The sequence below is a fragment of the Berghia stephanieae genome, chromosome 2 (assembly GCF_034508935.2).
Source record: "Berghia stephanieae isolate SIO BIC M18660-M18661 chromosome 2, UCSD_Bste_1.3, whole genome shotgun sequence".
Classification (NCBI taxonomy): Eukaryota; Metazoa; Mollusca; class Gastropoda; order Nudibranchia; family Aeolidiidae; genus Berghia; species Berghia stephanieae.
The window spans coordinates 108,679,275-108,691,774 of NC_088361.1; the positions used below are offsets into that span (position 1 = coordinate 108,679,275).

General features: G+C 37.5%; 1 protein-coding gene across 2 annotated transcripts in view; it reads right to left on the reverse strand.

Annotated features, from left to right (window-relative positions):
- LOC144966199 (putative E3 ubiquitin-protein ligase HECTD2) overlaps window positions 1–12,500 on the reverse strand; it is a 72,876-nt gene that overhangs the window by 53,318 nt on the left and 7,058 nt on the right. For both annotated transcript variants that reach the window (XM_078902362.1, XM_078902361.1), the window contains exons 3-4: window positions 11,736–12,298; window positions 11,019–11,121 (exon numbers count right to left, since the gene is read on the reverse strand). In XM_078902362.1, coding sequence (XP_078758488.1) covers window positions 11,019–11,121; window positions 11,736–12,298 — 666 coding nt within the window. The remainder of the gene's footprint in view (window positions 1–11,018; window positions 11,122–11,735; window positions 12,299–12,500) is intronic.

Below are 12,500 nucleotides of genomic sequence, written 5' to 3' on the forward strand. Positions count from 1 at the left end.
TATAGAAGGACCGAAATGGACGTCACTCGGCTCTTTGTTATTGTTTTTAGCTCGCTATGTTTATGAGTGGTTCTCACTAAATTGTATTAATAATCGGACTATATAAACGTTTAAGGTTAACACGCAGTTTTGTGTGTCGGAACGTTATTTCCGGATGGCGAATGTTGTGAGTATTTTGGCCAAATGCACAGCATCAATAGCTGAAATTCGATGCGTCAATCTGGTGTCATTCAGCAATGGACCAGATAAAGAAATTTGAGTCACTGTGATCGGAAATGTATTTTATTTTATTATTTTTTTTCCTAGAAATATTTTTCTGTGATTGTCTGTGCTCGACGACTGATTTTTCAATGTTAGTGACCGTTGACTTATTTTTATATATAAGCTATTTATTTTGTTTCCTGAAAACTGATTTGCGTGTGTTTATATATTATTATGGACAAGTTATGGTTATTTATTTATTTATTCACTTATTTTTCTAATTATTTTTTTTCTGTCTATTCATGGATTATATTCATATTTAATTATTTATTTATTTATTTATTTATTTATTTATTTATTATTTATTTATTTATCTATTTAATTATTTTGGTAGTTTCCTTTCACCTGTTTTGATTTGAAATTATTTGTAAATGCGTGGTTCATATTGGAAAAATGTCTAAAATAAACCTTTTTATTGAATTGTATAATTTACATCTTTTCACCCGTTAACTGTCGTACTCTAGAAAGACGCATAATTTTTTTTAAATTGCCAGAAAACTCGTCCCTCAAATATCGATCGAATTAAATGAACCTAATTTTGGCAAAGACTTTCAAACCTGGGGCTTTAGGAAGTGGTAAAGGCGACGTGCACTTATTTGCAGGTCTGATAACCCAATTCCTTATGGGCTCATTGTTGTATTGGAAATCTAAAAAAAAAAAGATGACGCACAATAATGTCCATTACAACAATATTAAACTAGGCCCATAAGTGGGTTCGGTTGTCAGACCTGCATATATGTACACGTCGGGTAAAGGCCAAGAAACTACAATCGCTGTCGTCAACACAAACCTTAATTTTCCCTCTTTCCCCCCCCCCCCCCCCCCCCCCCCTCCTTTCCCCTTTTCCCAGAAAAAAAAATATAATATAACTAGACGTAAAGCTAACTTTCGGGTTGGCGGATAGCTCTGTACTCGCTTTATGCTTAAATCATCAATTTATTGTTGTGTTTTATTTGCATTGAAAAGCGCCTCTGAGCACATTGTGGATCTAGGCGCCATATAAATTCATTCATTCGTTCATTCATTCATTCATTCATGCGCAAATGGACTGTGTGCTCGATCCCGAGTTCCATCGAGATTCTTTCTTATCCCCATGACCACCCTGCAGCGATGTCCCATGTTTGAGAGTTTTTGCCGAGATGAGGGTCATTTAAATAGATCAGTATTAGAAGGACGAGTTTTCTGGCCAGATTTTTAAATAGACGTCTTTCCAGAGAACGACAGATAAGTGGTTGTCTTTGTTTTTTGTTTGTTTTTTCTCCCCCGATGACCACGATGTTACTAACGTGCATCTGTGTGAGTGTGTCTATGTCAATATTGTATTGTTATAGATGTGTAACCAAATGACAAATTGCCACTTTTTTTAGGACAATAAAGATTTGTTATTATTATTAACAGTAATATCTGACAGGACACGCGCTTGGCTAAGAAACGGTCAACATTGCCATCGGGAAATATAACGGACCAACACAATGCTATGTGCAACCTTGAGCGTGTATAGTCTGGTTAATACAGTTTAGTGAGAATTACTCATAAACATGGATTTGCAGGAGAAAAAAAAATCAAAGACCTGAGCGATGTCAACTTCGTTCTATCTATTGGTGGAAATGTAACGCTCGTGGATTAATATTTGATCAATTTTTGTCATTTCACTTGGTCTTAGGGTACTCATTTGTGGGCACTTATTATTAGCGCCAATTAAATCTACATAATTCCATTTTGCCAGAATTTTCATATCTCTCATATACACTCTCTCTCTCTCTCTCTCTCTCTCTCTCTCTCTCTCTCTCTCTCTCTCTCTATCCATCTATCTATCTATCTCTCTCTCTCTATCTATCTATCTATCTCTCGTTACACACACTCACACACACACACACACACACACACACACTCACACAGTAACTACCCGCAATAAATAAAACTCGGAGAATCCAATTATTTTATTTTTACATTTATTTTAAACGGACTCTAATTGAACCAGATATCTATTTCCTGATTCTAAAACAGGTAACACCAGCGTATTTCACGTGTTCATTCAATCCTGATATCAAAAATTGATACGGACAGACGGATCTCCAAAAGTGTCGCTTAATGCATAATCACGTCAAGGAAGAGAGAGAGAGAGAGAGAGAGAGAGAGAGAGAGAGAGAGAGAGAGAGAGAGAGAGAGAGAGAGAACCGTGACCGGTTTCGAATCAATCAAATCAATAACCAGGGCCATTAGATATGTGTTTGTTTGTTTGTTTGTTTGTTTGTTTGTTTTTAAGGGTTTTACGGCGCTTGCAACACGTTAAGGTCATATCAGCGCCAGTAAAAAGGAATAAAATGGGATAGTAAAAAGTTCTAGAATTACAATAAAGCATCCAAGAAAAGGGAAGACAATGGGGAATTGGTTCAAATAAGGAACAGGTGTAGATTCCAAAAGCACTCTATCAAAGTACTTAGTTTGAAATCACTAAAAGTCTCATCCAGACACAAGCACAGGTCCCCGCTAAGAGGAACACAGTCAAATGTTTTACAAATCATATATAATATAAAGAAAGCATAATACAGTGCATAACAGAGAGATGATTTACAATGAAAAAAATATCATCTCCCAAAACTAACTATACATTCGACTGTTTCCCTCTCAGCCAGGGCATCTGGCCAGGACCAGGACAAAACCAAGTAATCTCATTCCAAGACAAAAAAAAAAATAATTAAAAAACGACCATTTATATAGCGCAATACCCACTTAACGTGCTCAATGCGCTTTACAAGGGGTCCCTGGTCAACAGCAACATTTAACATGTAGGACGAGACATGACGCCTGTTAGGCGATATTACAATTTTTCGGACAAAGACAACGCTGTTAACGGCCAGGTACTCATTTTACACCTGAGTACGGTGAGAGAATGTGAGTAAAGAGTCTTTTCCAAGGACTCAACTATGCGCCGAGCGCGAGGCTCGACCCAGGGCCTTCCGATCCGAAAGCGAGTGTCATACCACTAGACCACATAGCCGCACAAAGACAGAAAGCATGTTGGAAAACAGATATAAGGGGATAGAAGACACAGTATGTACCCCCCTGCCCACTGTGGGAGGTCAGGAACCCCACACAGTTAGATATTTGTATGAAACATTAAAGAGACAACATTGCAAACCACGTCCTTACAGCTTTGGTGAAATAAAAATAATATTTTCAGAAGAACGATACCTAATCATTTAATTCGGACTCTACAACTCTTAGATTTGAATTGATTAATCGGCAAAATTTCCTACATTTTAACATATCTTAGCCGTACAATGCCGATAGTTTATTTCTCTTCTCTATTCATTTTCTAATAATATACCACATATCACGTGCACTGAAGTAAACACCCATTCCCCAGTTTTATAACAGTGAATATTACTTAATATATGGACAAATTAACAAGTAGAACTTTGACGAATAAAAACATGAAATTTGTGACACACCTTCAAACGTGCTCGGACAAACATAGTTGGTTGTTTATAAATAATAACGTGAATGAAATCGACCTCTCCATGATCATCGTTATTGTTTTTATACCATCAAATGGGTGACTATTTATCGCACGATTTTTTCGAACAGATTATAAACGTTGAAATTTATTGATAGTATGCGCTTGGCTAAGAAGCTCACAACATTGCCATCCGGAAGTATAACGGACCAACACACAAAGCTGTGTGTAACCATGAACGTTTATAGTCTGGTTAATACAGATTAGTGAGAATTACCCATAAACGCGGATGGCAAAAAAAAAAAAAAAACAATAACAAAGACCTGAGTGACGTCAACTTCGAACTATCTATAGATAGTACGAAGATGACGTCACTCAGGTCTTTGTTATTGTTTTTTGCTATCCACGTTCATGAGTACTTCTCACTAAACTGTATCAGACTATAAAAGTTCATGGTTTCATAGAGTTTTGTGTGTTAGTCCGTTATATTTCCGGCTTGCAATGTTGTGAGCTTCTTAGCCAAGCGCATACTATCTATAGATAATTTTCTGTGATGGTTCTATAGATAGTTCGAAGATGACGTCACTTAAGCCTTTGTTGTTATATTTTGCCATCCGCGTTTGTGAGTTATTCTCACTGAACTGTATTAACCAGACTATAAAAGTTCATGGTTACACATAGTTTTGTGTGTTCGTCCGTTTTACTTCCGGATGGCAATGTTATGAGCTTCTTAGCCAAGCGCATACTATCTATTGGTCAAGCGGTAGAATAGTGGGTATTTTACATAAACACATACCATAGTAAAGCATGTGTAATTCGTAATGTTTACCAACAACTGTCATCGTTTACACTGTGACGATTGTTCGAGAGGCGTGGTTATGTTCCCTTCCACGATGTGTCTATTGGATTCAATAGTCTGATGTCACGTCGCCCAGCAACGGTGGCCATCGTGGTTCTAAACAAAGAAAATCTGTACTTTTTATTCTTCATTCTGGCTAGAACTTTTCATATGTCTTGTGATCAGAATGTGTAAAAGTCCAAACATGATCAGATTTTTAATGTGTTTTTTTTTTCTCCTCTGGATACGCTTTTATGCTCGTCTGAGAAACATTTCAAAAGGGCGTCCGCCATTGTTCCGATAGTTTAGAGCCAGTTACTAAGTTACCATGCGTCATTACGAGGGAAGTGACGTTACGACTGTTGAAGCGAGATCGTCCCCAACTTACAAAGAAAACAAAACTGGTCAAAACCCGAGACTCTTCTAAAGTCCCAGATTCGCAGCCTGAAAACCGGTGACAGGATGGGGATGATCATCTTATTCTATCGACAGAATATAGAGGTCAGCAGGGAAAATTGTTGGAAAGAAACAGCAGTAAAACTTCTCCTATAATCAAAAACAATGATAGAGCATGTTTGTCTCGCGCGAAGCGGGCAGAGGAAATTACTTGATATACAGTATCTCCCGCATGTATAGATAGTTCGAAGATGACGTAAATCAGGTCTTTGTTATTGTTTTTTTTTTTTTGCCATCCGCGTTTATGAGAAATTCTCACTAAACTGTATAAACCTGACTATAAACGACCATGGTTACACAAAGGTTTGTGTGTTGGTCCTTTATACTTCCGGATGGCAATGTTGTGAACTCCTTAGCCAAGCGCATACTATCTATATCTTTGTGTCTGTGTGTGTATGTTTATGTGTGTGTGTCTGTTGTGTGTGTGTGTGTGTTTGCATTTTTCTCTTTGGGGTGGGAAGGATGGTGTAAAGGTTTGAAGCAATTCTAGCCAAAATTGATGTGAACCTTTTCCTTAGGACATTGTGTACATGAGTTGCATAATCTGTGCAGATTACGGGTAAGAGTTCAACACCATTTTTCAAAGTTTTGAATGGATAAATTGAAAATAAAATTACCACTTTCCAAATAGCACGGGTAAAAACATTATTCAGCTGAGAAAGCCAATTCGTTACTTTTTTTTCTCTTTTGTGTGTGTGTGTGGGGGGGGGGGGCATTTTTTTTTTTTTGAGACGCAGCCCCATAGTACAAGAAGGACACATTGCCAGTGAGGAGTGCTGAAAGTTGAAATATTAGGGTTCCATCTGGTCAGCTGTGGAAAATATTACAAAGCATTGAGCATAGTGCCTGAATTTTTAAAAAAATCACCAAAATGTTCATTTTTATCATTTTTTTTTCTCCAATTTCTAATTTGTTAAATTTTGAAAGGCTCTTTTTTTCTCTCGGAAAATACAATTGACAGGTTACATGAACGTAGCAGTATTACATCATAAATTATGCATGAGCATTATAACTGGCATTTGGACAAATTGAAAACAGCCCTTTGTTATGCGGTTTTCATAATGTTGATTTCATCGCATCCATTTGCATCATTGACAACCGCCAAGTTTATATAGATAGTATGCGCTTGGCTAAAAAGTTCACAACACTGCTATCCGGAAGTATAACGGACCAACACACAAAACAATGTGTAACCATGAACTTATATAGTCTGGTTCATACAGTTTAGTGAGAAGTACTCATAAACGTGGATGGCAAAAACAATAACAAAGACCTGAGTGACGTCATCTTCGTTCTATCTATAAGAATGTTATGATAGCGTGATTAGGAAACAAATAAAAGCCTTCGTCTATTGTTTAGAGAGACTTCAGTTACAAGAAAAGGTAACTGAAGGGAGAAGGAATAAAAAGAAGTGAATGAAAGTTATTCCAGCACGATACAATATAACTGAATTCATATAATATAGAACGGTAATCTAAAGATCGTTTTTCCAACTTGTTTTTCAGAGGAAAACAAAAGGCAAGCGAACGGAATGAGGAAAACGTTCCAGTTACAGATTGGGGGGGGGGGGGGGGGGGGGAAGAAAAACAGGACCTACGAGAATCAATTATTAATAAAAGTGACGTCAGCCTTATGTACCCCGTCTTTATACTTAACTGGAAATATCGATCTGTATTGATCCACATCGATTTGCCAAAGTGAATAGGTGGAGATGTGAGTATTGACCAAAGATGCCTTCGAAGGATTTGAAACATGAAAGGGGACAGGACGTATATAAAATCAATCATAACACATTTTGTGTGGCAAAAGACTAAATAAATATGATTCTTTTTTTTGGATGTTTTTGGATTTCATTCCTCTTTTATTTTTTTTATTTTTTAGGGGAGGGAGGAGGGGGGGGGTTAAACTTTAAAGTCCTAGAATGCTCGCACCCGATACGCTCTTTTGCAGGTCTGGTAACCCAATTCATTATGGACTCAGCGTTGCAATGGCAACCTCAAAATATTGTTCATCACAACAATGTTAAACTAGGCCCATAATTGCGTTCGGATATCAGACTTGCAAAAATGTACACGTCGGTCACACCTGCCCCCCCCCCCCATAAAAAAAAACAAAACAAAAAACAAACAAAAAAATGTTTTCTGTCATTATGGCTATAACCCCCCCCCCCCCCCCCTTTTTTTTTTTTTTAAATATATATACTTATATAGATTAAGACGATCCTCAACTTGTCAAAGTGTCTCAGACCAGAGGGGTCCTTCATAAATCGAATGATTAAAATGACTCTTCCCTTGCCAAAAATATATATAAACTGGCAACTTCTTTGAAGCCATGTATTGGCTTGTTAAATTAAATTAAAATTAAATTGAGCTTTATATAGCGCAATGTCCACTAAATGTACTCAAAGCGCTTTACAAGGGGTCCCTGGTCAACAGCAACATTTAACATATAGGACGGGAGATGACGCCTCTTAGGCGATATTACAATTTTTCGGACAAAGACAATGCTGTTAACGGCCAGGTACTCATTTTACGATGCGGTGAGTACGGTGAGAGAATGCGGGTAAAGAACCTTTTCCAAGGACTCAACTATGCGCCGAGCGCGAGGCTCGAACCCAGGACCTTCCGATCCGAAATGAGTGTCATATCACTAGACCACATAGCCTTGTTAACAAATTGGGGCCTGTTAATCTATTGATATATTACGAATTACGTTTTCTAACCAAAATAAAACATATTATTCTATCGCTTGAGAGCAGCATAATCGCGTAATAATAAAAATATATTCATATTTAAAAAAATAAACATTCCTTGCTAAGATGAGGAAGAAAAACGAGGCTTTGATGTCGGACGACATCGTTGGTTAATGGCAGTAAATAAAGCAAGTCATGCAGGAGTAAATTCTAATACATTCGAGACAAAAGTTTTAGATATGAATACTTTATAAGAGAAGCGAAGTCCTTATCAATATTTAAATCAAAGTTAAAACACCATCTCTTTGTTAAAACACATCTTGATTAATGCATCTTTGTAATTTGACCCCAATATGAATGTTAATTTAGTTTATGTTATTATATCATTATTTTATATTATTTCCGTATTTGACATAGCATGTGGATGTATTATAACATATCTTGTATTAATGACTTTATGTTTAGTAATTACATTGTTGTAATATGATAATATTATGTTGATGTAGTATGTATCTATAATATTTCATTTGTATAATAATGTCACTATATTATTGTTTCGCGCATTGAGCATCACCCAGTGATGAAAATGCGCGATATAAATGTCATGTATTATTATTATTATTTTTTATAGTGTAGCTAATGAGAAAGCCTAATAAAGAGAGACTGAAAGCCATCACACCAAACTACCGCGTTATTCTATCTAGCCCAGTGAAACCATTTTGTCTGGACTGCTCGACTGAGACTGAAAGCCATCACACCAAACTACCGCGTTATTCTATCTAGCCCAGTGAAACCATTTTGTCTGGTCTGCTCGACTGAGACTGAAAGCCATCACACCAAACTACCGCGTTATTCTATCTATCCCAGTGAAACCAGTGGTGTCTGGACTGCTCGACTGAGACTGAAAGCCATCACACCAAACTACCGCGTTATTCTATCTAGCCCAGTGAAACCAGTGGTGTCTGGTCTGCTCGACTGCAAAACTCTAAAATAAAGTTGAGCTTTTATATAACGCAATATCCACTAAACGTGCTCAAATCGCTTTACAAGGGGTCGCTGACCAACAGCAAAACGTAACACTTAGAACGAGAGATGACGCCTGTTAGGCGATATTACAATTTTTTCGGACAAAGACAACGCTGTTAACGGCCAGGTATTCATTTTACACCTGAGTACGGTGAGAGAATGTGAGTAAAGAGTCTTATCCAAGGACTCAACTATGCGCCGAGCGAGGCTCGAACCCATGACCTTCCGATCCGAAAGCGAGTGTCATACCACTAGACCACATAGCCGCACTCTATCCGTTGAGACATGTTAGTTTAGTTTTTAAGGCGCTTGTAACACATTTAGGTTATATCAGCGCCAGTAAAAAGGAAGAAAATGGGATAGTAAAAAGTTCTAGAATTACAATTAAAGCACCCAAGAGAAAGTAAGACAACGGGGAACAGAGAACAAATAGGGATCAGATGTAGATTCCAAGAGCATATCACTAATGTACTTAGTTTGAGATCACCTATAAGTCTCATCCGGACGATATCCAACAAAGACGAATACACTCAAATGCTTACATTAAACATTTTTTAACAAAACAAATATAATAATACATAACAGAGATATGATTTACAAGGAAAAAAATATCATCTCCCAAAACAATATGCATTTGACTGTTTCCCTCCCAGCCAGGACTCCGGCCAGGGCCAGGACAAAACGAAGTAATATCATTCCAAGACAAAAACAGAAAGCATGTTGGAAAACAGATATAAGGGGATAGAAGACACAGTATGTACCTCCTTGCCCACTATGGGAGGTCAGGGTCCCCACCCAGGCAAAAATATCCATTGAGCTGAAGACATAAATAGAAACATTTTCCTGTTATCACGCCCAGTCAACCAACCATTTGCCACAAAAGTGAACGCTATACGTCGTCGTACAATGTCCTATTCTACATCGGCATCTCTGATGTGAAATATTTCCATTTAAGATAGTATGCGCTTGGCTAAGAAGCTCATAACATTGCCATCCGGAAGTATAACGGACCAACACACAAAACTGTGTGTATACATGAACGCTTATAGTCAAGTTAATACAGTTCAGTGAGCATTACTCATAAACGCGGATGGCAAAAAACAATAACAAAGACGAGAGTGACGTCATCTTCGAACTATCTATAGATAGTATGCAGATGACGTCACTCGGGCCTTTGTATTGTTTTTGCCATCCGCGTTTGTGAGTGTTCTCATAAACTGTATTACACAAGACTATAAAGTCATGGTTACACAGTTGTAGTGTTGGTCCTTATACTTCCGGATGGCAATGTTGTGAGCTTCTTTGCCAAGCGCATCCTATCTATAGTTGGATTGATATGTGACCCACCACCATAATCTGGTATTACATTTTTATCCCGATAAAGTCACCACCACAAGACCAGAAAGATTGGTTGACTTTATCCATTATCAATGGAGCACACTTAGATGAAGAAGAGAACATCTGAGACGATCAAGAGGCGTTGACTTTTAAGAGTGTGGAACTACTGCGGATTCCACTGTACCTACGGCAGTGTGAATTGGATACCACAATTATTGAGCGATAAACAAAAGATTAGGATTCAGAAATTTAAACTAATATATATATATATATATATAATATATATATATATATATATATATATATATATATATATATATATATATATATATATACATTTAAATTTTGTAATGTGGAAAACAGAATTCAATATTTTCAATCTCAAATGTCATAATTTAGGCGTAAAACTATCGTTCGGGTCTCTGGCTTGAATGTTGCCAAATTGAGATTATGCGTCGCATTTAAAAAACACAATAGGGTTACACTTTTTGTCCTGCTCGGATTTGGTCTGTTGGGGTGGGGGGGGGGGGCGATTACACTGATCGGGAATAATTCAAATATAACATCAAAATGGTAACGAGTTAATAAACTATAAAGAATAGGATACCAAAATAAATTTTGTTCTTTTTTTTTTTTTTTGTTGATTACTTTTTACAGTCCACAACTTCTAGCTTGTAATTCTAGTACTTTCTACTATCCCATTTTCTTCCTTTTTACTGGCGCTGATATAACCTAAATGTGTTGCAAGCGCCGTAAAACCCTAAAAAAAAAACCCCAATAAAACAGCTTCTAGCAGCTTTGTATCACCGACACCGAAAAAGAAGATTATCTGTATTAATAAATAAGTTACCCATAATCTATGTTAAAAAATAAGAAAACAAAAACAAAAGAAGAAAGTTCTCATAAAAACAAGAATTTACCATGGAACTTTCCATCCTATTTCTTACCTTGAAAACAGTATTCAGTTCCAGAAACGAGTTGAAAGTATTGGAGTAGAAATCCAGTAAAGATTTCCAATTCCCAGTTTCTTTGGCAGCTACAAAATCAGCCCTGATATAAGAGAACGTGACAATAGCTATAAACGGTGGAAAAGGTTATTCTCAGATATCAATGGGTTAAGTAATCCTGTTTTAATTGGGACGTTTTAAAAAATAAAAACAATTCTATTGTGATATATAATCTATTTCCATCCAAGCATGATATCGATACGTAAATGTATACAAAATCAAAATTAAGAACTCCTCTCTCTCTCTCTCTCTCTCTCTCTCTCTCTCTCTCTCTCTCTCTCTCTATCTATCTCTCTCTCTCTATCTATCTATCTATCTCTCCCTCTCTCTCTCTATCAATCTAACTCTCCCTCTCTCTCTCTCTCTCTCTCTCTCTCTCTCTCTCTCTCTCTCTCCTAGAATGTCCTTGACTTAAAAGGGTAATAAAATATCATTTGACATAGCCGGGCAGTAAGTAATTTGACTAATATTCACCTACAAAAATCCATAAGATGCAGTGTCATGGCACGAGAGAGAGAGAGAGAGAGAGAGAGAGAGAGAGAGAGAGAGAGAGAGAGAGGGAGAGAGAGAGAGAGCTCTTTAATATGGATGGAATTCACATCTTTCTCCTCACGTCCAATTAGCCTAACGTGCACACACACAAAAAATGTTACTCACTTTAACTGATCACCAGTTTTCGTCTTTGAAAAGTCAGCACTGCTTCCTCCATTCTTCCTGGAATGATGATAATCTCCCTGAACCCCGCCTTGATTAGAATACACATCGGGTGTTAATAAAGAGGCCGATGGATGCCGACCCCTGTCGTGGACGTCCTCCGATCTCCTGTTGGTGGAATGGTTTTGGTGATGGCGTCCACGATGAGAATTCTCATCACCTCGCTGGTGGTGGTGATCTTTTGGCCTTTGACTAGATCTGTGCTGTTCTTGATAATGGAAACCATTTGAACCCCTCGGATCGGGAGACGGATCCCGACTTTGAGGAGAACCGTGAGATTTGTAACCGTTACTACTTGCGTAAGACGGCGTATGGTTCCTGCTAGGCACAGTCAGTTGCGATCTACTTCCGCTCTCTATCGGAGGCAGCCCATCGCGTAAACCACAGGGCGAGTGCTCTGAAGACGAAGAATCGCTCCGTGAGCCTCGATTTGATTTACGATTTCCAAGATTATGGAAAAAGTTTGAGAGAGATTGCAGTCTTCCGCCGCCATTGTCTGATTGATCCTGTCAAGTGCAAAGAATAACAAAATGCATTTGTATTATATTATTAAATTATCAATTTATTGTTGTGTTTTATTTGCATTGTAAAGCGCCTCTGAGCACATTGTGGATCTAGGCGCTATATAAATTCATTCATTCATTCATTAAATCAATCGTAAAAAGTTCCGCCAACCAGCACTGAATGGCAATTTTTTTAAAAAGTAAC